A 24,945-nucleotide genomic window follows, 5' to 3' on the forward strand; every position below is an offset into this window, starting at 1 on the left:
CCTGTAAGAAGAGAAAAAACTAAATTCTACCTTTTGTCTGGACCTCCTGCCCTAAGGCTATGTGAGACTTCAGAGAAGAGCAGTGAAGAGCTTAAAGGTAACATATCCTAGTAAAACGACTCCACTTTAGTGGGGCAGAGACCATGTGGCTCAAAAAGCCTACAAGATTTACTATCTGTCTTCTACAGAAAAATCTGCTGACACCTTTACCAGAAGATGAGCTTCATTCAACTAAGAGATAACCGAAGAAATATTTCACTGTAGATCAAAAACTAACACAAATGTGAGGATAAGAGTGGAAGAATAATTTAAATGTTATATGTTCCAGAAAAATTGAAATATTGCACTTGACAAATGGGAGGACAGAAGGTATGCCTGAGAACTCCATCCATGTACCATCCTACCCCCACAAGGAAAGCCTCCTTGCTGGAAGGTGTCTACAGATGCTGTGTGTGTGAGTGAAGCTTGTCTACTACCAAGTCTGGCAGTAACAGGTAGCGAGATTTAAACAGAAATCAGAGTCTCATAACATAACACTCAAAATGCAGGCTACAGCTGAAAATAACTCATAATATCAAGAACCAGGATCACCTCAACTGAGAAACGAAAAGAAAGTCAACAGATGCCAACACTGAGATGACGCAGATATTGGAATTATCTGACAGGATTTTAAAGTAACTGTCATTAAAATACTTCAGCACACAATTATGAACACATTTGAAACAAATGAAATATAGTAAGTCTCAGCAAAGAAATAGGAAAAATAAAGAAGAACCAAATGGATTTTAAAACTAATAAACTCAGTAACCAAAATTTAAAACTCACTGGAAGGACTCAATAGTAGAAGGGAAAGAAAAAACAAAATCAACTAACTCAAAGACAGATCAATACAAATCATCCAATTGGGTGAGAAAAAAAAAGACTGCAAAGAATGAACAGAGCTTTAGGGAATTGTAGGATGATAACAAAAGATATAATAACATTTATGTCAGTAGAGTCCCAGAAAGAGAGGTGAAGCTGAAAAAAATATCTGAAGAAATAATGATGGAAAACTTCCCAAAATGGGCAAAAGACACAAACCTAGATTCAAAAATGGGAGAATGAGGTGAGAGAAAAGAGAAAATAGAAATAAGCTCATCACTTGCTGTATGGGTAAAGATAGGAGTCAAAAAATACCATTTAAACCTATCAAAACAGACAATAAAAAAACAAAAGGCATTATAAAAGGTATAAGTATAAAGGTAACATTAGAACAAAAACAAACATTCCTAAATACCAAAAGAAATTTTTAAAAGAGAGAAGAAAGAACACTAAGTAGAAAATAAAACACACAGAAATTATAACACAAAATAACAGGACAGAATTGAAACCAAACATATCAAACAATATGAAACAGGCTTAACTCACCTGTAACAATAAAAAGATTTTCAAATTGGCTCCTAAAACAAAACCCAATTCTATGTTGTATACAAGAGACACACCTAAAACAGTCATTTAAAAAGGCTAAAAGTAAAAGGACAAGCAAAGGTACACCAAGTAAATGATAACAAAGCAGAGACTACAATCCTGTTAGCAGACCAGTAGAATTCATTCTACAAAGTATTACAAAGAATAAAGAAGGCTACTTTGTAAAGCTATATCTCACAATTTATAATGAATATGTAACTGTTAAAAACATCTATTCACCAAGTAACCCTGTAAATACCACTACAAAGGAGAAAATAAAAAGACGCAAGAAAAAAATAAAAATATACTGAAAAAAGATTTTTCATACACTGTTGTCAGTATGAGAAGTCAAGTAGATAAAAAGTGAGGATACAGATTTTATAAATATACATCAAAATTTAAACCTGATAACAGATAATAAACTTGCAAATGGAGCACAAAAATATTATTAGGTCCAAAGAAAACATCAATTACATAAAGCAGAAATATTATAAAACTATTACAAGGCAATAAAATTAGATATTAATAAATACCAAAATACCACATGGAAATTTAAGAGCCTTATATTAAACAACTCTTGGATTAAAAAAAAAAAAACAAAACAGAAAAAAAATTTCTAGAAAATTATAATGAAAACACCACGTATCAGAATCTATGGGATTTACCTAAAGCAGTGTTCAAAGGCAAGTTCATAGCCTTAAAAATGTATACAACAGAACTTAAAAGAATGAAAATAGATCACAAATAAAAAGCTAGAGAAAGAACAGAGCAGGGACTTCCCTGGTGGCACAGTGCAGGGGACATGGGTTCAAGCCCTGGGCTGGAAAGATCCCACATGCCACAGAACAACTAAGCCCGTGCACCACAACAACTGAGACTGAGCCCTAGAGCCCCCGAGCCACAGCTACTGAGCCTGCAAGCCACAACTACTGAGGCCCGTGTGCCTAGAGACCGTGCTCCACAACAAGAGAATTCACTGCAATGAGAAGCCCACGCACCACAAGGAAGAGTAGCCCCCCTCACTGCAACTAGAGAAAGCCCATGCGCAGCAATGAAGACCCAACGCAGCCAAAAATAAATAAATTAAAAAAAAAGAACAGAGCAAACCAAAAGAAAGCAAAAAGAAACAGTAAGTACAAAAGTAGAAAGTAATGAAGTAAAGAACAGAAAAACCACAGATCTAATTAAAAATCAGAATCCTAGTTCTTTGAAAAAATTGAAAAAAAGTCCTAGTTAATTTAATTAGAGAAGTGGTAGGAGGAGCACAAGTGTACAAAATAAGAAATAATGAAGAAAATAACTCTTGAAACAGTAAATTAAAACAAAAAAATCATAAAGAGATTACTTTGCATACTTAAATGCCAGCAAAATTGAAAACCTAGATGAAATGAATAATTTCCTAGGACAGTAGTTTACAAAAAACTAACCTCACTAGAAATTGAGAGCTTAAACAAGCCAATTTCAATAGCAAAAATAGAGAAAATTATCAGGGAACTAATCACACAAGTATCAAGACCCAAAAGGTTTCAAGAGGGAAACTACCAAATCTTCAAAGATCAGATAGACCTCAGGCTATATAAATTGTTCCAGAGCATAGAAAACGAATGAAGCATAATGTTAATACCTAAACTTTTAAAATGCAATGAAAATACAATATTAATACCGAATAAAGATAGCATAAAAAAACTGTAGACCAGTATCTCTTATGTGAATAGAGATGTAAAAATTCTGAATAAAATATTAGTGAAAAGGATCCCATACTACATTAAGAAAATAATATATGATAATCAAGTGAGATTTCTCAAGGAATGCAAGGATGTTTCAATTTTAGGAATATCAATGTATGTCATATTAATAGACTTACGGAGAAAATCATATAATCCTCTCCATAGACACTGAAAAATTCCAACACGCATTCTTGATGTCAACACTCAAAATGGGATTTTACGGATATTTCCTTAACATAATAAAACATCTATAGGGCTTCCCTGGTGGCGCAGTGGTTGAGAGTTTGCCTGCCAATGCAGGGGACGCGGGTTCATGCCCCAGTCCAGGAGGATCCCACATGCCGCAGAGTGGCTGGGCCCGTGAGCCATGGCCGCTGAGCCTGCACATCCGGAGCCTGTGCTCCGCAACGGGAGAGGCCACAACAGTGAGAGAGGCCCACGTACCGCAAAAAAAAAAGAGATACAGTTTCTCATAGAGTGGCAAAAATTTTAAAATGACAACACATGGACAAGGCCATGAAGAAAGTCACTTTTGTATGTTGCTGCTGGGAATGCAAATGGCACAGCCCCTAAGGCAGGGAATTTGGCAGTGTATAACAAAAATTATAATGCATTCACTCTTTGACCTAGCAATCTGCTTCTAGGAATTTACCCTGAAATATTATCTCCAGTAATATGAAAACACACAGGATTACTACCTGCTACATTATTCATATTTGCAAAATTCAAGAAATGGTCTAAATGCCTACCCAAAATAGTGTGTTTGAATAAACCATAGCCACAAAATGGAATACTGTGCAGAACAATACTTGGTTGCCTTGGCCTGTGATGTTTTAGGAAGCTGCTAAATGAAAGGTAACATTTTTCCATTATAGCTCCCTACTATTAGCAGAAAACCATTCTTTTCTAATATACAGTAGCCTAGAAAAATGAAATATTTAAGATTTCTAAGCTCAGATCAATTAATGGTTTTTGGTTAGATCTTCATGACACCACCTCAAAGGCTGGGGGAAAGTAAGCTATAGCTAGGTCTCAGGCCCCCCTGAAGCTGTAAAGACTCTTCTAGTCTCTCTTTAATTTTGTTTTATAATATATTGGGCCTTCACCGAAAATCTCGTTTTAAAAATGCTTTAAAACTTTGAAATTCACAGCACAAGATTATCAGGCTATTCTAGTTTTTTCTATTTTCATCAGTTTGCTTTCCTCATCTCCATAATCAGGCTAACAGCTGCTCAATGTCTCTGACATTTGTAATTTTACCTTTTGCTGCCTTTTCCCATCTGAGCTGCTTCTGCTATTTTACACCTCCTCCAATATTCTTTTTTCTTGGTTTTTCCCTTTTTCTGGATTTCTATGGTAAAATGCCTGGCTTTTACAGTCACTAATAGTCAATGAGTGTACTCTTTTCCTTCCAGCTAATAGTCAGATTAATCATGTGCCAATGAAGTCTTTGGCAATCCTGAGCTACTTTATTTTTCACTATGTCTGTTTTTCTGGGCTAGAAACATTTAAAATTTTTTTACTTCAGCAATATTTCATGTACTTGAAGACTGCTAGAAAGCTGATCTCTAGACACACAGTATGAGACACATATATACACGGAAAAGATAGGCAACTCAAAGGATCAATGTATTGAACAAACTTCTTGAAAACTGGTATCTTATGAACCAAAGGAAAATCTCTAGCAATCCAAAGTCTCCAAAGAATAATATAGTCAGCTCAAAGAGCTTTACCAATTTTTACCACCTCCAGTAAATATGCTAACAAATAATGTCCTGTTAGGCAGGCACCCTTACCGAAAACTGCTATTAACATGTACACCATTTCCTAGTAGGTGTCTGTAGAATGTCTATGGAATGTTAACATCACACATGCTTTAGAGACAACTAGAGCTGAACCAAGTTAAAACTGTATACTTATCCTTATATGCAGTAAAGGGTAACTGAGTAAAGCTCAGGGTGCTCAAATCCTATACATTCCAAAGAAAGGACTGGTCCTTGATCAGCTCCTTCAAGATAACCTCTGAGCCCTGGGATTATCCTGCTTAATAACATTGCATTCCTGAGACCCTGGGCCACACTGTATCAGTCTGACTCCTGGGAGGGGATAGAGACTGAGTAGTTAAGGTCAGTCAGCCTATGTGACTGACTCCCCAGTAAAAACCCTGGACACATCAAAGTTCAGGAGCTTCCTGGTTGGTAATACTTGATATGTGTCGCCACACATGGTTGATGGGAGAATAAAGCATTGTCCTTACCAATCTACTGGGAAAGGACAACTGGAAACTTGCACCTGGGTCCTCCTAAACTCTGCCCTATGTACCTTTTTAGCCTTTGTTGATTTTAATCTTGTGAAATGGTAAGAAATATACTAGTCTCTGCCCCCAGTTTCTAGCACAGGGCTCTAAAACCTTATAAATTCCTAAGTGATAAGAACATTAAGAGCATCTCTTGTTCCAATATCTGGTCTTTGACCCCATCCTTGACACCCCTGTAATGTCCTAAGCAATATGAGCACTAGGAGCATCTCTTGCTCTAATGAGGTAACTCTGGACGGCCTCCTGGAGGGCTCCTGGACGAAGGCTGGTCACCGGAAAGACCGAGCCATGATTAGAAGCCTGGAAATTTCAGCCCTGCTCCTCACTCTCCAGAGAGTGGAGAGGGGCTAGAAGCAGAGTTAACAACCGATCATGCCTACCTTTGGAAACCTCCATAAAATCCCAACAGTAGGGGGTTTGGAAAGCTTCCTGGCTGGCGAACACACCCACACCAGGAGGCTGACATACCCCAACTTCACGGGGATAGGACCCTCCCAGATCCCGCCCTATGTATCTCTTCATCTGGCTGTTCATCTGTATCTTTTATCATATCCTTTAACGAACTAGTAAATGTAACTGTTTCCCTGAGTTCTTTAAGCTGCTCTAGCAAATTAATAGAACCCAAGGAGGGGGTCTTTGAAACCTCTAATCTATAGCTGGGTGGTCAGAAGCACAGGGCTTGTGACTTTGTGATTGGCATCTGAAGTGTGCCTGTGGGCTGGGGGAAGAGGTGGCCATCACATGGGACTGAGTCCTTAACCTGTGGGATCTGACACTATTTCTGGGTAGTGTTGGAACTGAATTAAATTGTAGGACACCTAGTGGGTCACAGAGACTTGCTTGTTGTTGTGGGGAACCCTCCCGCCCAGCCCTGCTCAACACATTTGGTGACAAGAAGTATGAGCAGTGAAGTGTTCTGTACAAGTAGTGAAGGAGACACATAGGAGAGATATGCACCGTAGGGAAGAACTGGGTTTTTCCCTACACAGGAAGGAAAAGACTGAGTTTTCCCTAGACAAATCAGTACCCTTTTGCTATAAATTACAAGCATGAGTGTAAAAGCTTCTCAGTGATTCCTTCTAGCCAATCACTGAGCCTGAAGGTGGTCTCGGGGACCCCTGACATATCATCAAGCGTCACTAGCCATCAAGTCTCAGCACATAACCAATCTGCTACAACTGATTAACTTCATTTGTAACAGCAGTAGATTTGTATCAAAAGTTAGATAATACTCAAAATTATCTGTGCATGTCAAGCCATGGATGAACAACTTCAAAAAGGACAGGAAAACCAAATGCTACAGAATCACTGCAATTGCACCTTAACTTTTCTAAGAAGCACAATAACTAGAAAGCAAATGAACACAGACTGACCTGAATCAGTCCAGATTTCTTCTCTAGTCCTCGGGGGTCAATATTTAGTGATTCTTCTAATGTCACAAAGGCATACGAATGTCCATAAACCACCTAATTCTCTCCACACCCTAACGCAGCTTCTCCAGCAGTCTCACTAGTGACTGTCTCATAAATGAAGTCTGTCCTGTTTTTTTTTTTTTTGCGGTACACGGGCCTCTCACTGCCGTGGCCTCTTCCGTTGCAGAGCACAGGCTCCGGACGCACAGGCTCAGCGGCCATGGCTCACGGGCCCAGCTGCTCCGTGGCATGTGGGATCTTCCCGAACCGGGCCACGAACCCATGTCCCCTGCATCGGCAGGCGGACTCTCAACCACTGCGCCACCAGGGAAGCCCATGTCCTGCTGTTTTATACCTCTCCTTGCTGCTATTCTTCTTTTCTGTTGTGTCCTACCCTAAGACCCAAGTTAGATATTTGGGTACTATCCCTGACTCCTCTCTTCTCTCACCACCCATATCAAAACCAGCAAATTTATCATCTAAACATTTCTACAGTCCTCCCTTGTCTTTTTATTGCTAATGTCTAAGCTCTGGTTCTGGTCCTCATTTTCTCTCATTCACACCACAAAATCAACACCGATCTGTCTTTTCAACTCCACTTTCCTCTAAAATCTACACTCCACTCATAATTGGTATAAATTATCAATCCATAATGTAGCTCCCTCTCAGCTACATAAAGAGGATACATGAATCCTAAGGTGGTACACAAGACTCTGTATGATCTAGAACCTGCTGAATCTCTGCCTTATTTTTTTCCCCACTCTTTGCTTCACAATTTATATTTCCATCTCTCTACTTTAAAAAACTCCTTGGCTGGTTCCTTTTCCCTTCTTACCACTGCTCAAATGCAGAGAATTCCTCAGAATTCAATTTTTAGCCCTTTTTCTAAATCTTACTCCATGTCCATATTTTCATGAATTTCTTAAGTACTGATAAATCTCAAAGATGTATGGCCTTTTCCTTCCTGGAAACATTACTACAGAGGAACAATAAATAAATCAGAATGAATGTGTCTGTCCTACAATAAACCCATCATCTCCCTCTACCAGTCTCATCCGTTTGCTTGACTCCTGATGGTCCATGGCATTATTATCCATTTAGATTGCCAAATTAGAAACCAAAGTAATTTTTACTTCTCCTTCTCTTTGATCCTTTCCTCTTGAAGTTCTAACTCACTTTCTCTCTCCTAACCATCAGCTTCGGGCTCATACCTTCATCAACTTCCTTAAACGTATTATGATAGTAAAATAGGACAGGCTACACTCAAACTTTCCCCATTCCAGACCCTCCTTGCCTCTTCCAAGTTATCTGACTATAACGGACATGAGCATATCACTCCTCTATTTGAAAATCTTCAATGACTCTGCACTGATTACAAGATAAGCCCAAATTCCTTAAAACAGCATTCAAAACCCTGAAACTTAACGCCCCAGCAACCGTGTTGGTTTATTAACCACCTGTATTCTCCACACCCTCCATGTGTTCTCTTGATTCCTTATTATTGCTCCTCATGTACCTGAAATGACCTTTTCAACTTGACAAAATCCTTCTTATCCTAGTTGTATGACTTTAGACAAATTACTTATCTGTTTTCTTTTTACCTTGTTTGTAAGATGGAGATAATTATAGTAACCAATCACATAGGATTTTTTATAAGGAATAAATGAGTAAACATATGAAAAGAACTTAAAACAGTGCCTGGCACACTTTAAAACCCTTAATAAATGCCAACTATTAACATAATCATCTTCTTCACTTCTATCACCACTTCCACCACCATCTCCTTATAATGCTTATTTCAAATGTTACTTCCTCAATGAAGCTTTCTGGTTGCCAGAGAGAATATGTGCTTTCATAATTCTAGCATTTTGGTCATGCCTCTATTTTACTTTTCTTTTCTTGTTTGTTTGCACACATATTGTGTGCTTATGTGATCATGGTATGAAAGAGCATAGGCTTTGGACTTGCCTTCAATTCTCAGCCATGGCTTTTATTCACTGTATGACCTTAGTTAGGTTATTTTACTTGACTAAGTTTCAGTCTCCTTACTTGTAAAATAAGAGAACAAAACTTATCTCATAAGGGTGCTGGTAAGATAAAAGGAGATTATAGAAACAGATTTAGTATAGCAAGTAACTGACAAAAGTTCATTCCATTCACTCTTTTTACCTGCTACTAATGTTGAGGTCTTAGAGAGCAGGGCCTCTATGTCTTCTTCATCTCTGTGCCTATAATTCTCTGTGCAATTCTGGCTTAAGTGGAACAACCTGTGTTTGTTAAACTCAATAAATATACTTATAACTACAGTACTTCATCACTTTAATACCTCTAGCTTTCAAATAAATAAGACCAATAGGTGATGGAAGCTTTTATTTGCCTATAATCAATTCCATAATGTCCTAGGGTAAATGTCTTGATGGAAATATCAGATATTTTGCTTATTTGCCTTTTAATTTTGGCTTTCAGAAAGCTTAGGACTAAATTTAGCATTCGTAACAACAAATACATTTATAAAAAGAATTTTACCTCCTCCCCCTTTCTTTTAAGATATTTATTATCTTATGTCTGTTGCTAAGTCACTTTTACATCCATTTTGAAAACAGGACAGTATATAACTGAACAGTTTTCACTTAATTTTTATGACAGTTCAGGCTAACACTTCACAAATAAAAAGTTACTTTAGTTGCCTTTAAAAGATACCCTCCTAAGAACTTAAAGTCCTAAAATTAACTAGCAAAACGTGTAGTTCAATATTTATACAGGAACTATACATTGCCTCTTGAGAAATGTTAGCAAAGATGCATTTTCTTCATCCCAATGATAAATCACACATAATTCTGACACCCACATACATACATATTATGTGTGTGTGTATAAACAAAGATAGGATTATAAAAACAAACATACAACAAATCAGAAAGAGATCTTAGTTGGAACATCAGAAGCCAAATTAATGCTAGATCAACGCTAGAATCAGTTCTAAATTCACTGAAATTTAGCCTTTTTTTTTTTTTTTTGCGGTACGCGGGCCTCACACTGTTGTGGCCTCTCCCGTTGCGGAGCACAGGCTCCGGACGCACAGGCTCAGCGGCCATGGCTCACGGGCCCAGCGGCTCCGCAGCATGTGGAATCTTCCCGGACCGGGGCACGAACCCGTGTCCCCTGCATTGGCAGGCGGACCCTCAACCACTGTGCCACCAGGGAAGCCCTATCCATTGTTTTACTCTGTGGAAGAATTTAACTTTTAGCCTTGCTACATTCAGGAGAATTTTCAGACTACCTGATAAAAAATTTGCCAGCATATATATAGTAATTGCTTAACTAAATCTCATGTAATGGACAAATCATGTAAAGATGCCTTTGCATTTAAAACTATACTTGAGTCCTCACTTCAGCAGCACATATACTAAAATTGGAATGATACAGAGAAGATTAGCATGGCCCCTGCACAAGGGTGACATGCAAATTCATGAAGCATTCCATATTTTTACGAAGTGAGAGAGTGGCATAGACATATATACAATACCAAATGTAAAACAGATAGTGAGTGGAAAGCAGCCACAAAGCACAGGGAGATCAGCTTGGTGCTTTGTGACCACCTAGAGGGGTGGGATAGGGAGGGGTGGGAGGGAGACGCAAGAGGGAGGAGATATGGGGACATATGTATAGGTATAGCTGATTCACTTTGTTATAAAGCAGAAATTAACACACCACTGTAAAGCAATTATACTCCAATAAAGATGTTAAAAAAATAAAAATAAAAGTATACTTGATATCCTTCAATACTGTATCTCAAAAGGTTGTAGCATGGGCGTTCGTGTGGTTTCATAGAAAGTAAACACGATCTGTCATCAGAAGATCTCAGTTTTAAATACCGACTGTGACCCTTACAAGCTCTGCAACTTTGGATAAGTCACTTAATGTTTCCCTGAGGCCCAGTTTCTTACTCTGTAAAATGGGGACAACAGCATCTAGCCTACTTATTTTAAGAATCAAATGAGATTTTAAAAAAATATGAAGAAGCTTTATAAAGCTTTTACCACTTTATAAATATTAATACTTTAAAACACTATTATGATACAAATAACTAAATTAACTATATATGTGATCATTTGTCTAAAGTTAGCATTTTTGCTATCTGAATGATGTAAGATACAAACTTAATTTAACTTTAATCCTGTTTCTGAAAACCACATACATTGTGAAAGCTTGACAAGTTAATAAGATATATGCTGACACTTATTAAAAGCATAAGAATAAATAACCCTTTAAAAAATAATAATAAAAACGCTTCCAGTCCCATCCAGAGCAAAATCCCAAATCTAAGCTTCTGCTTTACTTACGTTTATGTCCGTATGGTATATGAGGACACATAATGCTGGCAAAATCTGAGGAAAGAAGACAAACAATAAATAATACTAGACTTGATGAAGACGTCTTTGTAAAAATGAATAACTGTGATTTAAAAAAGCAGTAAATACTATTTGCAGGGCAAGAAAAACAACATTAAGTTTGTTTGAATCTCTGTTAGGAAAATAAAAATATGATAAATTCAATCTGAAAAACCAAAAAAGTATTTCAGATGTCTAATTGAAATATTCAATTAAGTCTGGCAGAGATTAATGTACCTTAAAGGAAAAACATTTGTTTTCAATAACCTTCTTCATGACATATGTCAACTGGAAAGAATGGAGATGCAAGTATGTAGTATAGCTATTTTAAGAATCCACCTTCCAATGCAGGGGACGTGGGTTCAATCCTCGGTCAAGGAACTAAGATCCCACATGCCACAGGGCAACTAAGCCCGCACGCTGCAACTACTGAGCCCGTGTGCCACAACTACAGAGCCCACGTGCTGCAACGAAGAGCCCGCATGCCACAACTAAGACCTGACACAGCCATAAATAAATAAAATATTAAAAAGAAAAACTAGTGCATTATTTAAAAAAATTAAAAAGCTATTCTTAAAACTGCTGTCATTGTCTCACTTACCTGCTTAAAGTAAAAATAAGATTTTATTTAGCTACTTGAGTCAAATTAAAGTTTTCAACCTCAGATTTAGTCAAGAAAATTATGACCAGTATAAAGTATAAAGTTTGTTGAATTCAGGCATTACAGATCTTCTTTTAAACCTGGGCGGGAGGGGGCAGTAGCAGGGAGAATCACTAAGTACCCCTTCCATAAGGGCAAGAGGTGGCAGAAGATTGTGAAGGATATCAATTATGAAGATTAAAGATTCACAGTCAACATTTCTCTGCACAGTCAAGTGATTAAAGGTTACATAGGATTTTTTAAAACTTAAAATACTCAGATTCATTTACAAATTATATGTAAATAGCAAAGATTTTACTCTGCTTTAATCAGCAGATTTAACACAAAGCATGCCACATATTAAGAGTATTATTTTGTCAGGAATCAAGGGAAATTTCAATTGGACTTAATACAAATTCACTCAAGAACATTTGCATATAAGTAGACCAGTTTTATCTGTAGCAATCCCTTATTTTTTTAGTGTTAACCAACAATGCAATGTAGTAATAAAAGTGAGACTTTTTCTTCTTTTGTATTTTTCTGCTTGAATTAGGGAGGACTGACATTCACTCAGCTGCCATAGAGTCTCAACTTTTATTTCACAGGAGTCAAAATTAAGTATGATACGTTACTTAAATATCTCATACCTGCCATGAAATCAGTATATACATTATTTCATTCCCTGTGCATGAAAATCTAAGGCATAAACATAGGGAAAATATACCATCTGGCCTTTGCATTTCTTCATTTACCTCCTGAACTGTCTCCATAGGCGGTGGGGGATCCTTATTCCTGCAGAGATTGACAATGACCCATGTGACGTTCCGAAGGAAGGTGATGGGAATGGAGGGATTGATGAAGGACAGAAGAGGTTTGACAACTCCCAGTGATATGACATAATCTCTACATTGAGGACCATCACCTACAGAAATGAAAATTGTATTTAAAAAAAAAAATTACATTCAGGATGAGAAAGTCTGAAATGTATGCAATGGCTTATGTTGGGACACTGATGTTCTATGTTTCCTCACCATTAGTCAAGGGCATCAAGTGTTGCTATCTCTCCAGATTTTGATTGGGGAACACAAATTTAACCTACCAATCCTCATAGCAAATTGCATATCCATTTCAAAGAGGTACAATCTTAAGTTAGTATTTATGAAACAAGAAGGTAGTCAACCCACATTAAAATTAGAGGAAACATAGTGTGTAATGGCTATGCCAATGTAGGAGAAAAGTTAATTAAGATACTTAATTGGAGTCTTTTCAAACCTAAATTCAACTTACCTATAATGTTTCCCAAAGCCCATACTGCTTGTTCACAAACATTCTGATGTGGTGAATGGAGAAGTCTTAGAAAAAGAGGTACGGCATCTATAATAAAGAAAAACTAATATTTACACTGCAAAATGTTGAAGAGTCATAGATTTCAGCCTGTATACAGAGTCTGGCACACTGTAGTTGCCCAGTGATAATTCACTGAATGAATAAATGTGGCAAATACCTTTACCCTAAATATAATAAATTTTAGTGTTTTCCCCTAGTAGTATTCAAGTAACAGACCTATTGACAGTGTCTAGAAGTTGCTATTATATTATTAATTAAAAGAAAACAACAGCATAAAATTTTTCCTATAATTCATTAAAAAAAATTTCTACCCTGAACATGTAACCTTAGAATATAATATTTTAGTCAATATGATCCAATTGCTGACATGGGATTAACTAAAGAAATGATTATCCCCATATCAGGCCTACCCTATATTTCAAGATAATTTATCATTATAATCCTTACTCTTTACATAACTTATGTGTTAACTCACATTCCAAAACACTGGTATCATATTCATTACCTGTAGAAACTAAGCATAAGCTAGATCACTTTTTCTTAAATTTCAGTCAATTGTGCACTACCTCTAGGATTTTTAGCTGTATCTCTGTACTACCTGTATTATTTATTTAACATTTAAATTAAAACTGACTCACACTTTTAATAGCTTTATTGAGATATAATTTATATGCAATATAATTTATCTGTTTAAGTGTACAATTCAATGGTTTTAGTATTTATACAGAGTTGTGTTGTCATCACCACAATCTAATTTTACAACATTTCTATCACCCCCAAATCCCATACCCAGAGAAGTCCTACTACCCTCTCCCCAAGTCCTAAGCAACCATTTACTGTTTTCTGTCTCTACAGACTTTCCTTTTCTGGACACGTCACATAAATGAACTTGTATAATATGTAGTTTTTTTGTTTGGATTCTTTCATTTAGAATAATGTTTTTGAGGTTTGTCCATCTTATAGCATGTATAAGTACTTCATTTTTTCTTATTGCTGAATAGTATTCAATGGTATATCACATTTTGTTTATCTACTCATCAGCTAATGGATACTGGGGTTATTTCCATTTGGGGGCTATTATGAATAATATGAGTAATGCTGCTGCAAACATTTCTGTACAAGTCTTTCTGTGCACATGGTTTCATATCTCTTGGTTCCATGTAGTAGGGGAACTGCTGGGCCATATGGTAACTCTATGATTAACCTTTTAATAAACTGTTTTCCAAAGAGGCTGCACTATTTTACATTCTCACCAGCAATGTATGAGGGTTTGAACTGACTCACATTTGTATTTTAACTAATTTTATTCATCACTTCTGTAAATAGAATACCAGTATCAATCACCACACATAGAAGATAACCAAAAAATTAAAAATGAAAACAAAACACTGTTATTTAATTGTACCTACTCGTCTCTATTGAAAGCCCTAGTCTAAAATCTGCTGTTCCCTTTGTGTTACATCTAGCATCTACCTAGAAATCTTCTTTGACATTACTGAAATATCTAAAACAAAAGTGAAAGAAAATAGTATTCTCACTACTTGATTCAATGTAACTTATTGCTGTATCATTTACTACTTAGAATCACCTTAAGTACCACCTGAAGTCAGTTAAGTGTGCCACACTTTAAGACTACCTGGTGACATCCAGTTTTTTTCAAAGAGCTTTTGACAGTTTGGGTCAACATGCTAATAACAGTTAGCCCATCTTGAGGTAAGCAAAATTTAAAAAATATATGTTACAAGCTAAAAGATATAAGTTACTCAGCACCTTGGAGACATTAGGAATAGAAAATTTAAACCCTATTACTAGGAGATGGTCTTGACCCAAAAAGATAAAACTCTTATTCACTTTTTAGTAACCACAATTAAAATTATTCAATGATAGATTAATGACAGCTATAGTAAAGATATCAACTATCATAAGTAACTTATAATATTCATAATTTTTAAATAAAACTGTCTTTACAATAAAACACCACTTCCTTCCCTTTAAAAAAAAAAAGGGTCCAGCAAGTAAGGAATTAAATTAACTAATTTACTTACTAGACTGTACAACAGCTTGAGTCTGTGCAGAAGTTCCTGATGCTATATTGGTTAATGCCCACGCAGCTTCAAACTGTAATGAAGGACTGTAAAAAACAATAAAAAATCTTTAGACACATAACTACTATTTACATTTATGACCTGCAGATTATATGGTTATCCTTTACCTTGTCCTTGAATTTTGTCTTATTATGTCCAACTGCCTGTTGGCTATCTCCACCTGAATGTCTCATTTGCTCTCAAAGTCAGTCAATATAAACTTACTTCTTTACGTCCATTGGTAGTTGCAACATTTTTTTTTTAATTTATTTATTTTTGGCTGCGTTGGGTCTTCGTTGTTGTGCAGTGCATGGGCTCTCTCTAGTTGCAGTGAGCGGGGGCTGCTCTTTGCTGTGGTGCGCAGGCTTCTCATTGCTGTGGCTTCTCTTGTTATGGAGCACAGGCTCTAGGTGCTCGGGCTTCAGCTGTTGTGGCACTCAGGCTCAGTAGTTGTGGCTCGCGGGCTCTAGAGCGCAGGCTCAGTAGTTGTGGTGCATGGGCTTAGTTGCTCCGCAGCATGTGGGATCTTCCAGGGCTCGAACCCGTGTCCCCTGCATTGGCAGGCGGATTCTTAACCACTGCACCACCAGGGAAGTCCGACAGTTGCAACTTTTAGCCAGTCATTATTTTCCTTGACTCCTTCCTCTCCCACAGACATCTAATCAATAGGGTCATGTCAATTTTACCTCTTAAATATTTCTTATATTTATAGCACCATCCCTAATATCACTGTGTTAGCTGAAGCCCTCATCATCTCAGATGAATCACTGCCACAACCTCTAGACAGGTCTTAAAGCTCTTATTCCACTACACCATCTGCTTTACATACCAGAGATATTACAAGGCTACATAATTTTGCTGAAAGGATGAGATCATTATAATTTGGAATGGTGATGGAAGACCTCACAAAGAAAGGGAAAACTGAACTAGATTTTCAAAGAGGGATAAAGAAAGAAAGGCAATGACAGCTGGAAATACAAATAAAAGTATCATGGGTGGGATGATCATGATGTGTACAGATGACTATGAAGGGATCAAGAGAGCTAAAGCCAAGAAGGTATGAAAAAATATAACATGGGATGAAACTGGAAGGGTAGGTTACCTAAGTTTGTGTGTGTGGTATGGGGAGTAGGACTCAAATCTCAGGCTTCAGAACTTGAAATTTATTCTACAGACATACTAAGTATAGAGTGTTACTGAAAAGTGAAGTAAAAAAAACACTGTTGGAGTCCATGCAGAATAGATAAAAAAGGTTCAAGGCCAATGTAGGAAAAATCTGGTAAGAAATTATCTACATTAAGTTAGGATAGATAGCTGAAAAACACACATTCTTTTAAACAGAATACCAAGGTAGGAGGGGGTGGTAGTGAGCAAAAGCCAAGGGGAGCCAAAGGTTAGGGACTTAGGAGAAACTCTGTAAATATCAAAGAAAGAGAGTGAGGTTGTTAATATCAAAAGGGTAGAGAGATCCGAGAAGGAAAAGGTTTTAAGGAGAATAAATGTCAGCGATATAGAAAGTGGTGAGGTTAAAAAGATGGAACAGATGAGAAAATGAAGGAGCAGACAAGAACTACATGACGAACTTTGGCAAAAGGCAAGAAATAAGACGGTATCGAGGCTGAGGAGAAATAAAGGGATGATAAGATCAAAGATGATGAGACAGTTTATGTTGTCTCAGACTAGAAAAAGAAAGGGTTATTAAACTAGGCTAGGTTGTTTGGCAAAATACTGACAATGAGGGCCTTAAATGAGAAAACATAAAGACGTAAAAAATACAATTACAAAGCTACAGAAAGTCTTCTAAGATGTCATTTGAAAAAAAGAGAAGACAGAGAAAAAATAAATAATGAGTGCAATAAGTAAATAATAAATGAAAACGTATTATATGCTTGATATTGTATAGTGTTTTGTTTATATTATTTTCATTCCTCACAACCACCTAAATTTTATTGATGAGGTATCTGAGGCTCAAATGCTACTTGGGTTTTGGTTAGCAACAAACTCTGGATTTAAACCAAGGTCTGTTTGGCTCCAAAGTCTATGGGGCTTTTAGATTATGACACAATTTCCCATGACAAATTCATCAAGTCAGATCGAGACCACCGACTAGTGGTAGTTTTCTATTTTTACTTTGGGTGGTAGTTACACAGGTCTGCATACATTTTAGCATATTCTTCTGTATATATGCTGTATTTCACAGATACACCCACACAAATGAGCCCATGCCAAAGACCAAAAAGTAAAAAAAAAGGAGAGGAAGGAGAAGGAGAAGAAGAAGAAAGAAAAGCAAATCAAGAACAAAAAGAGGGCCTTAAAAGTAGAGGTAAATAGAATTTTTGTTTAACAATTGAAATAAAACTTATTTTTACTTAAATAAATCTTGTTATAGAAAATATATATGATAGTATTAAAAAAGTGTTAAGGGCTTTTGGAGGGATGGTTGTGGCACATAATCAAAGCAGAAGGAAGTATTTTTAAATAATGCAAACCCTTAGTAGAAACATTTATATATCACCATTTTATCTAGTCACCTGAAAATCTCACAGACAACACTTAACAAAATATCTGAAGTCTAAACGCCCCTTAAATGCAAAATTAGCCTTTGTTTTAATGTATTTTGGAGTTGAAACTTACATTCTCCCCACTTACCTCAAACTGATGAAGTTTAAGATATAGCACACCGAGATCTCTCTAAACACTAACAGAAATGGGACCAGTACCTCAAAAGATACCAAGTGGTGTTTTTCCCTTTCTATTCTGGAAAATTATAATCTGCCCTCTTATTTTTAATTTACCACAAATAAAAACCATGATGATAGACAACTACTCATGGTTGGAGTTCTGTTAAAGACTTCTCAGAGTATCAGCAGATCAGCTGGAATATTCCCAGGGTAAGAAAGAGCTACTCAGTTCTGGAAGCCATTCATGTTGACTCAAGTCATGAGGTTAATCTATATATAGACTCATAAGGAAAGAGTGACTCAAACACTATTTGGGTTGTTTTAAAATATTACTTAAAAAAAACCAACTAACAAATAAAGACTAAATATTTGAGATAAGTTAGAATAGACAATAAACAGACGCTAAAATTTTCCTAGAAAATATACACACACTTCATAAACTAAAAAGAGAAGAACTTTAGGTCTACTGAGTATGATCACAGAATAAGAAAATTACATTAAAATACATGACAAATGACAAATATGATAAATGCAAAACCAAATGGAACCACTGGTTAAATAATAATCACAAATTTTCAGTTAGCTGAAAAAAGTGAACAGGGAGTTAAATCCATACTTACTTATCATCCCTTTCTAGACATTTCACTAGAATTGGTAAAATTCCAGATTTTATTAGGTCATCAATTGGTGGATTTCTGTCACTGGATAATAGTTTTCTAGAAAAAGAAATATAAGAAATTAACTGCTATAATTTTCAAACTATGAACAGAAATATAACAATGTACTACTTCTAGACTATGAGCTAAGACACCCTAGGCATGACACCTAATTCTCTCTCTGGACAAATCAGTACTTACCTTGCAGCCTGGACAGCACTCAACTGGACCACTGGGTTATCACTTGTGGCATTCTACAACACCAAATGTAAATTTCAGAAATTAAAAAAAAATCAATTTCAAAATACTTCAAAATGAAAATATTAAATTAATAACATACCTGCAATATAGCTTCTAGTGTTACATTTTGCTTAAAAAGAAAAAAAGATAGTTCAGCAAAGAGTTTAATAGCAAAATTACATTTATTGAATAATCTACTTACTAAAGATAAGAGTTAATATACCTTAATTATCATTGTAAAACTGGTCTTAGATTGAGAATGAAGTTCTCTGGTTATTATAAAAATTATTTTTAAAACACCTTATAAGAACAAGGTAACTTACTGCTTTAAAATCAGCATCAACATCTGAATCTTCTAAACTTTCTTCTTGGGGAACATTTCTTTTTTTCAGTAAGTGTTCATCTCTTTTGTTCTGAAAGACAACCAATAAATAGCTAAGAAGTCGTGAAGGCTGCTGTTAATGAAAAATCCACTAAAATTATTTCAACTTTATCAGGCAACTATGAAACAAACACAAAATCTCTACATAAGGATAATATGAATTAAATGTGTATACTGCAAACCCATGACAGGCCACATTCTGGATTTGATAACAAAATTAACTGCTTTAAAGGCCAGCATTCATACACAGACACCAAATTTATTAAGCACCAACTCTTTTGACCAATACTGTGCCTCCTAATCTGGAATGAAGATTTAAATTTTTAAATTTAAATTATTATTATAAAAGTCTAGCAAATATATTTCAACGAAGTATGCAAGCTTTCTTCAACTTCCTGCTAATGGTTGCCTGAAGCAATTTATTCAGAAGTCAGCTTAATGAAAAAGTTTACTTCTCAAATGTTAAGGTTTGTATGTTTGTTGGGAGTGGGGGGAATGGGAATTCATTAGCATAAATGCTATCTATTTGCTATAATCTCAGATTTTAACTCTTGTTATCTGGCTTTTCTTTTTTGTTTTTTTAATCATCTTAACCTTTTCTTTTTTTTTTCTGGCTGCACAGCACAGCATGTGGGATCTTAGTTCCCCAGTCAGGGATTGAACCTGTGCCCCCTGCCGTGGAAGCGCAGTGTTAACCATTGGACCGCCAGGGAAGTCCCCTATCTGGCTTTTTCAACAGCATGATACTTCTACATTTTATGGGATTTCAACTGTTTGTAATGGCAACCTGTGCCATTTTACATAATATATAGATTAAACCAAAATTTCCTCTAAGATTTTAGTTTGTCTACAGGATTAAGTCAAAATAAATTAGATAAAAGACTAAATGATATCTAAGATTCTTTTCAATTTAAAATTTCAAGACCTTCTAGTCTTCAAAACAATATTTACAGAAGTGTTTGATTACAATAGAAAGCTACTGATGAGATACTGAGGTTAAAATTCAGATCAAATAGGAAAATTAAAACTAGAAATAGACATCTGAAGCTTACTGGCTTATCTGCATGACATCTACTTGTGTGCTATGTACAAGTAAGCATGTTTAAACAGATGCTTATGTATATGTTAATCCTTAAGAGATTACCAACTTCAAATTATATCACAGCATACTTATTTAGTAACTACTCAAATAATTCTACATTATTTAAAAATTAATGCAACTCACAAATATGAAAATCCATGAATTCACATTTTATAGTCCCAAGTGGCTCCCCACAAAATACTTATTAATTTATAGAGGAAAAACTTGGCAGACAGCATCTTGACCAAGTGGCAAAGGTTATCATCAAGAGAAAAGGAAGAGGTCTTCCCTGGTGGTGCAGTGGTTAAGAATCCGCCTGCCAATGCAGGGGACACGCGTTCAAGCCCTGGTCCGGGAAGATCCCACATGCCGCGGAGCAACTAAGCCCATGTGCCACAACTACTGAGCCTGCGAGCTACAACTGCTAAGCCCGCGTTCTACAACTACTGAAGCCCATGCACCTAGAGCCCGTGTTCCACAACAAGAGAAGCCACTGCAACGAGAAGCCCGCGCACCGCAACAAAGACCCAATGCAGCCAAACAATAAATAAAATAAATAAATATATTTTTTAAAGGTGACAAAAAAAAAAGAGTAAAGGAAGAATCTGTATAACACAGGGAACTCTACTCAATACCCTGTAATGGCCTATGGGAAAGAATCTAAAAGAGTGGATATATGTGTATGTTTATGTATAGCTGATTCACTCTGCTGTACAACTGAAACTAACACAACATTGTAAATCAACGACACTCCAATAAAAATTAAAAAGAAAAAAATTTTCAAATACATTAAAAAAAAAAGAGTAAAGGAAAAATCAACATGGTATGCCTTCTGGTCTGATATACCAAGAAAACAATATCATCTTGGTGGTACTCCTGACCAAAATAATAACAATAATAGTAGTGATAGTAGTAGTAATAACAACCACCTGAGAAAAGTCGAACAAACCCAAATCTGCCATTCTATTAAAAAGCCAGTCTGTACTCTTCAAATACACAGTCATAAAAGATAAAGACTGGGGCTTCCCTGGTGGCGCAGTGGTTGAGAGTCCGCGTGCTGATGCAGGGGACACGGGTTCATGCCCCAGTCCGGGATGATCCCACATGCCGCGGAGCGGCTGGGCCTGTGAGCCATGGCCGTTGAGCCTGCGCTCCGCAACGGGAGCGGCCACAACAGTGAGAGGCCCGCGTACCGCAAAAAAAAAAAAAAAAAAAAAAAGAGATAAAGACTGAAGAACTGGATCAAACAAGACTTAAGAAACATGACAACTAACTGCAATGTCTAATCCTGGACTGGATCTTTTTATAAAGGACATTATTGGGAAAAAACTAGCAAACTATGAGTGGGGGCCTAAGGACTGGATAGTAGAAATTTATCTACGTGACCTTGACAAACACACTGTGGTTACGTTGAAAGGTGTATGAACTGATGTATTAATGATGTATTAAGGGTGTAAGGGAGCACCACACCACTATATATATATATACATATATATACATACACACACACACACACACACACACACACACAGATCAGAGAGAAAGTGAGAATAAGGCAAATATCGGAAAATGCTAAGAATCAAGGAAGCTGGGTGCTGAGTGATGGGTGTACTTTTTTTAAAAAATTATTTATTTATTTTTGGCTGCGTTGGGTCTTTGTTGCTGTGTGTGGGCTTTCTCTAGTTGTGTCAAGCGGAGGCTACTCTTCATTGCAGTGGGTGGGCTTCTCATTGCAGTGGCTTCTCTTGTTGCGGAGCACAGGCTCTAGGCGCACGGGCTTCAGCAGCTGTAGCACACAGGCTCAATAGCTGTGGCACATGGGCTTAGTTGCTCTGTGGCATGTGGGATCTTCCCAGACCAGGGCTCGAACCTGTATCCCCTGCACTGGCAGGCAGATTCTTAACCACTGCACCACCAGGGAAGTCCCTTAAATTCCGATTTTTTTATTCTCTACTTGCTATAAACTTCTCTTGTAAAGTTAACACTTCAACTGTATTGCACAGGTTCTGACATGTAGCATCTTCCTATTGTTCCTATCTTGGTATTAACTAATTTCCATTAGGATTTCTTGATGCCCAAGGTATTTAGAAGTGCTTACTTTTTTCCCACAATTATGAGGTTTTTGTAACTATCTCATTCACTGATTTCTCATTTAATTGTTTTGTGATCAGAGAACGAAGTCTGAACAACACTGAAATTAGCTGACATTTACTTTATACCAGAGTTTCCTGAAGTTTCTCAGTCTATAGGCCTAAGTGTAGGCCAAAGGAAGTACCCCCCAGTTTCCTTTATCAGGTGGTTAGGTCCAAACAACTTAATAGTAATTTGGGGGGAAAAACACAGAAGTTAAAAGAAAATAATTTTATTTCACTCAGACAAAATATGTGATTGAAAAAAACTGTGCAATCTAATGTTTAAATTGTGAACTATTTCAAGATCTAATGATTCTGTGGTATCTGAAATGTTAAGTGTCACTGTGTTTCTCACAAAAATTTAGAATATCCCAAGGTATTCCTTTGATTCACTATGGAGCCCCATGGTACCTCACTGCACAGGGTAGCAACTATGGCTTTATACTATCACAAAACCAATTTTCAAATATGCATGGGGTTTATATGTGTTTATTAGATAATATTCACATATTAAGCTATTTACACCTTTCTATCTCCTGTTAACTAGTGTGTTTACTGTTGACAAAAGTTCTCCCACAATGATTATGTCTTTTGACAAATTTCTCCTTGTAATTTTGTCGATTTTGGCTTACATATATTTGGGCATACACAAGTTTAGTATTATTATACCTTCTTAGTAAGTTGTTTCTTTTATCAAAAATTAAGTAACAACCTTCATATTTGAACTGAAAACATCCTAACATAGTCCATTTGGGGCACCCTAGGGCACGAAAATCATACTTCACTCTCAGCAAAAAAATATGTACAACCCAAGTTAAGATAATCAGTCTCTGGGCAGGTTTCTGGTGATGTGATTTAACCATTAAAGGAGGCGTCACCAAAACCAGGAACTTAAACTGTCCTTCTGCTTGTCACCTAGAGATTTTTACCCTCTTAGAGATTGTACTATAAATTCAGCACCTATAAAAGGTATCTTTTTCTTTTGTCAAGTGGGAGGGGAGCTCAGAGGATATGGAAACTGGCTTAGTTTCAACACCTACCTTATCTCCAAACACATACACACACATTACATCCATTTTAAAGTTCCTTTAGAAATCCATTATTAATCTATTATCCCATGTATGTATTTAATACTTTTTAGATCTTCTGTTTTCTGACATTTGGTTGAACCACATGGAATTGCCACTTCGTAGATCAAAAAGCTTAATTACAGGCAATTTCTTATGACTTGATCTAATATTTTTTGACTTAACAAATTCTGTTATTAATCTCTATATAAAGTTCTTCTTTTTCATTCCATCTTGAAAAAGTGGCTTGCAATCCCATACCTAAATATGTGGAACAAGTCAGCAGTCACTTCTTACATATGTGATGAAGGACAGATAATTATTTACCAGCCACACTTCAAACTTAAATAAGTAATTAAATTTGTTTTTATCCAGCAATACCCTCATTGTTTTAAATCTTTATCTAGTGCTAGTCCTGTAAAACTTAAATCTTTATTTTACAGATGAATAAATGGGGACACAGAGAACCTGGCTAAACTAAATTATATACCTGGGAAATATCAGTTAAGATTTGAACCCAGAGACTGCAGAGCTGAGACTGTGGTGGCTACAGAGACTGTTTCTTAAATATATTCTACTGCTTGCTTTTTTAAAGATGTAGTCCAACTCTGGTTGCATCTAAAGAGGTAGAAAAAAAATGCTCACAAGACAGATTTTCCCCTCAATATAAACATTTATGAAGTGACACTACTGCTGGGTGGTTACATGAATATTCACCCAGGAGTTTTATATATTATCTTTACATTTTGGGCACTCTGCTCAATGTGTTATACCTCAACTGAAAATTGGAGGGAAAAAAATATTACTTGTTCATCAATCAGGTAAAAATCTGACAACCTAACACAAATTATTGTTCCTGAAGAATCACTTAACTGATCTTAACAAATGGCTGCTTTTCTTCTTTTCAAATGGATTCTAATTTACTAATTCAGGGTTTTTTAATTAAAACTTCTATTGAGATAATTGTAAATCTGCATGCAGTTGTAAGAAATAATGCAGAAATCCCTCGTACACTTTGCCCAGGTTTCCACAATAGTAACACTTTGCAAAACTATAGTAAAACGTCACAACCAGGACACTGACATTGATACAATCCACTGATTTTATTCAGATTTTCTGTCTTACTTGCATTCACTGTTATGTGTGTTTATGTGTATTTAGTTCTATACAACTTTATCACCTGTATATGTTCTTGTATCCACCATTATAGTCAAGATACTGAACAGTTCCAAAACCAGAAAATGCCCTCTCACCTCCCAGCCCCTACCAACCCCCAGTAACCACTAATCTGTCCTCCATTTCCAAAATTTTATCATTTGAAAAATATTCTATGACTGTAATC

General features: G+C 36.3%; 1 protein-coding gene across 2 annotated transcripts in view; it reads right to left on the reverse strand.

Moving 5' to 3' along the window:
• The window catches only part of KPNA3 (karyopherin subunit alpha 3), an 88,771-nt gene that overhangs the window by 9,982 nt on the left and 53,844 nt on the right, over nucleotides 1-24,945 (reverse strand). For both annotated transcript variants that reach the window (XM_082675390.1, XM_082675389.1), the window contains 8 exons: nucleotides 19,265-19,354; nucleotides 19,042-19,071; nucleotides 18,903-18,955; nucleotides 18,666-18,761; nucleotides 15,326-15,411; nucleotides 13,221-13,307; nucleotides 12,686-12,855; nucleotides 11,246-11,290 (listed from right to left, as the gene is read on the reverse strand). In XM_082675390.1, coding sequence (XP_082531516.1) covers nucleotides 11,246-11,290; nucleotides 12,686-12,855; nucleotides 13,221-13,307; nucleotides 15,326-15,411; nucleotides 18,666-18,761; nucleotides 18,903-18,955; nucleotides 19,042-19,071; nucleotides 19,265-19,354 — 657 coding nt within the window. The remainder of the gene's footprint in view (nucleotides 1-11,245; nucleotides 11,291-12,685; nucleotides 12,856-13,220; nucleotides 13,308-15,325; nucleotides 15,412-18,665; nucleotides 18,762-18,902; nucleotides 18,956-19,041; nucleotides 19,072-19,264; nucleotides 19,355-24,945) is intronic.

The sequence above is a fragment of the Grampus griseus genome (assembly GCF_964374135.1).
Source record: "Grampus griseus genome assembly, chromosome: 18".
NCBI lineage: Eukaryota > Metazoa > Chordata > Mammalia > Artiodactyla > Delphinidae > Grampus > Grampus griseus.